Source organism: Arachis ipaensis, chromosome B08 (assembly GCF_000816755.2).
Source record: "Arachis ipaensis cultivar K30076 chromosome B08, Araip1.1, whole genome shotgun sequence".
NCBI lineage: Eukaryota > Viridiplantae > Streptophyta > Magnoliopsida > Fabales > Fabaceae > Arachis > Arachis ipaensis.
In genome coordinates this window covers 124,646,442-124,649,596 of record NC_029792.2, presented here as the reverse complement: position 1 = coordinate 124,649,596, position 3,155 = coordinate 124,646,442, and the positions used below count along the sequence as shown (strand labels likewise).

General features: G+C 37.7%; 1 protein-coding gene across 1 annotated transcript; it reads left to right on the top strand.

Moving 5' to 3' along the window:
* On the top strand, positions 599–1,912 carry LOC110265381 (MACPF domain-containing protein NSL1-like). Its single transcript, XM_021108359.1, has 5 exons — positions 599–768; positions 852–1,056; positions 1,145–1,397; positions 1,506–1,765; positions 1,856–1,912. Exons 1-5 carry the CDS (start codon positions 611–613, stop codon positions 1,910–1,912), a joined length of 933 nt encoding a protein of 310 aa, XP_020964018.1. The 5' UTR covers positions 599–610.

Here is a 3,155-nt window from a genome sequence, read left to right as displayed (position 1 = left end):
ATTATTAAACTAAAAAATTTAGATTAATAACTAAAAATAATAACCGAAAATAATAAACTATTAACTCTAATGTTTTTCTAAACTTGAACTCGAAACATTAGGGATAAAATATTAAAGTAGTAGACTAGAGCTAACCTTGATTGGTTTATATAATAAATTTTGTCCTAACTAATTTATATGAATTAAACAATTTACGTTTAGTAGTTTGATTTGCAAAAATTATTTTTACTACGTTTAATTAAAGAGTAGAAACTTAAAAGTTAGAAATAATAATTTGGTAATTTACAATTGATTTTCGAAGTTATTTATTATTTTAAAAAAATCTCACCCCACTCAAGGTCTTCTCAAAGACCCTTTTAGATTTCCATCAAGACGTATCGAGAAACTAGAGAAACGATAAAATATTATTAAGAATAAAGGACATTTTCGTCCTGACATTTTTTTTCGCATACATTTTCGTCCTCAAAGAATAGAAAATATATTTAAACCCCTGACTTCTGAAAAACGTGGATATTTATGTCCTTCCGTTAAATTCAGTCGTTTGCACTGAACGGAAAAGGATGAGCTGGTAGAGGTGGCGCTGAGGTGGCCGTAACGGAAGTCAGGTGGCATGGAGCATTTCGTAACAGGACATATAAGTCCCTGGAGAGAAAAACGACGCCGTTTTGTAACCTCCCCCAATCCTATTTCGGATAGAACTAACTTAACCCTTTCGGATCAAGTCAAGAAAGATGTTCCTTCTTCCTGGAACCCTGCAGCTCTTGCCTCGTAAGTATTTTTTAGAAACAGAAACACAAACATGAAGCTTGTTCAATCAATTTAACACAGCATATGCTTATGTTGTTCATCAGGTTCATTGACAAGTATGGCACCCATGTGATTGTTGACGTCAAGATGGGAGGTAAAGATGTGGTCCACATCAAGCAGTCAAAGATTTCAGATCTTCCACCCGCTGAACTGCAGAAACTACTAAAACAACTAGCTGATGAGAGGTTTTCAGAGGATTCAAATCCATCTTCCAATGCTAATCCTGCTCAAATATCAGGAAAACTGAAGGCAAATATCAACCACCATATACACCTTCCGTTTCATTGTAGAAAAAAGAAAGAAACCTCTAACATAATTCAACCATGTTTACTTTCAGGATGATCATGCCAAGCTGTGGAGGCAGAACCATTTTCCTCCTGCTGGAAGACCAGTTGTAAAAAGCCACTCCAAGAATGATGTTTCGGTCCGCAGGGGAGGCATTGATATTCGTCAGCCTTATAACCAGTGGCTTCAAACCATACTACAATCCCCCAATGTCATATCAATGTCTTTTGTTCCTATTACTTCCTTACTCAACTCTGTTCTAGGCAATGGATTCTTGAGTCATGCCGTTAATTTGTATCTTAGATGTGAGCAAACATTTCTGAATTACTTTTGGCACAAATATAGAATGAGTAATATAATATAATATAATATCTCTAGTACATGTTTTTCTGAGAGTTTTATGTATCAAATAGATAAACCTGCCATAGAAGATCTCCATCATTTTCTGGAATTTCAGTTGCCACGGCAATGGGCACCAATGTATGGAGATCTGCCTCTTGGATATGGCCACAAGCATAAGAAAAACATGTCTCCATCACTTCAGTTCAGTCTCATGGGACCCAAGCTTTATGTTAACACTGTCAAGGTAATTTCATTCAATTTAAGCAAGAAGCATATTATGTTGAGGGGTTCTTTCAATAGAGAAGCATTGTATAAGGAGAGGGATTTGGAAGTAGATGAAACTATTTTATTCTTGAAGGAAAGGACTTGTTTAAAATTTTTCTCTTTAAGGATTGCATTCAACTATGTTCTATTTTAATAGAATGCTATAGCATTGCCTAATCTACTGGCAATGAGAATTTACACAGCAGCAGTGTAAAACATCAATCTCAGTAATTTCCATTAACCAACCCCAATCCTAACAACTTAAGAACAATTGAACAAACTAAATATAATGAACTACAAACAGTGATTGCACAGACAGCAGCATTAAGCAAGCAAGACCTAATCCACTATCCACACCAGATTCTCTAACAAATGTAACTAACTAATCTAATCAAATTGAAATTAGCTAAACAAAACTAACTAAACAATATTAATTAACTAATTGCAATAACAGGGTGAATTAAACAGAGAGAAAGAAGACCTGGGAAGCACAGGGGTGGTAATGAGAGAGAGAGAGAGAAAATGATGGTTGGGCCCTAGTAGAGACGGTGGTGCGCCGGTAGTGAGGCGGCGGCGCGGCGGCAGTGGGTCGCCGAGAAGGTTGTCGCGGACGAACGGTGGGTGGAAGGAGGGTGAGAAGAGAGAGAGACTAATGGGAGTAAGGGAGTGAGAAAGGGAAGAAGACGCGAAAAGAGAGGAAGGAGGAGGTCGCCGGCGTTGATGGTGGCTGACGGAGGCGCCGCTGTGCGGCGGTGATGGAGGCAAGGGCCATGGAAGAAGAATGGAAGGGAAAAAGGAGGAAGGAAGAAGAAAAGGCAAAGAAATCCGAAACAGGATTGGGGGAGGTTACAAAACGGTGTCGTTTTTCTCTCCAGGGACTTATATGTCCTGTTACGAAATGCTCCATGCCACCTGGCCTCCGTTACGGCCACCTCAGCGCCACCTCTGCCAGCTCATCCTTTTCCGTTCAGTGCAAACGGCTGAATTTAACGGAAGGACATAAATGTCCACGTTTTTCAGGGGTCAGGGACTTGAATGTATTTTCCATTCCTTGAGGACGAAAATGTCCGCGAAAAAAAAGGTCATGAACGAAAATGTCCTTTACTCATATATTAATGAGATAAATGATTAAGTTTCGCTGTACTTTTAGATCATAAAATAGCTAAATCTAATTATTAATTACGATCATATTTAAGATGTCCATATTCCAAAGATAAGTCTTAGGCTTGGTTTGGTAAAGCTTTTCGAATATGTGCTTATGCTTTTTAAAAGCTCAAACTCCTCATTTTGTGTTTGGTAAATAGAAAAGATCACGTGCGCGCTTGTGCTTGCAGCTTTTAAAAGAGTAAGGTACTTTTAAAAACACCTAAGATAGAGCTTTTCAAAGTTGACTTGTGCTTTTCAAAATTTAAAAGTCTAATATAACCTCATATGTTAACTAATTTTCAAATTTAATG

Bases quoted from the DNA above. Each gene is read 5' to 3' on its own strand.
- LOC110265381 (XM_021108359.1), top strand. From the start codon at position 611: ATGGAGCATTTCGTAACAGGACATATAAGTCCCTGGAGAGAAAAACGA. The intron at 769-851 runs GTAAGTATTTTT...GTTGTTCATCAG, and splicing joins AACCCTGCAGCTCTTGCCTC to GTTCATTGACAAGTATGGCA. The intron at 1,057-1,144 runs GCAAATATCAAC...GTTTACTTTCAG, and splicing joins AAATATCAGGAAAACTGAAG to GATGATCATGCCAAGCTGTG.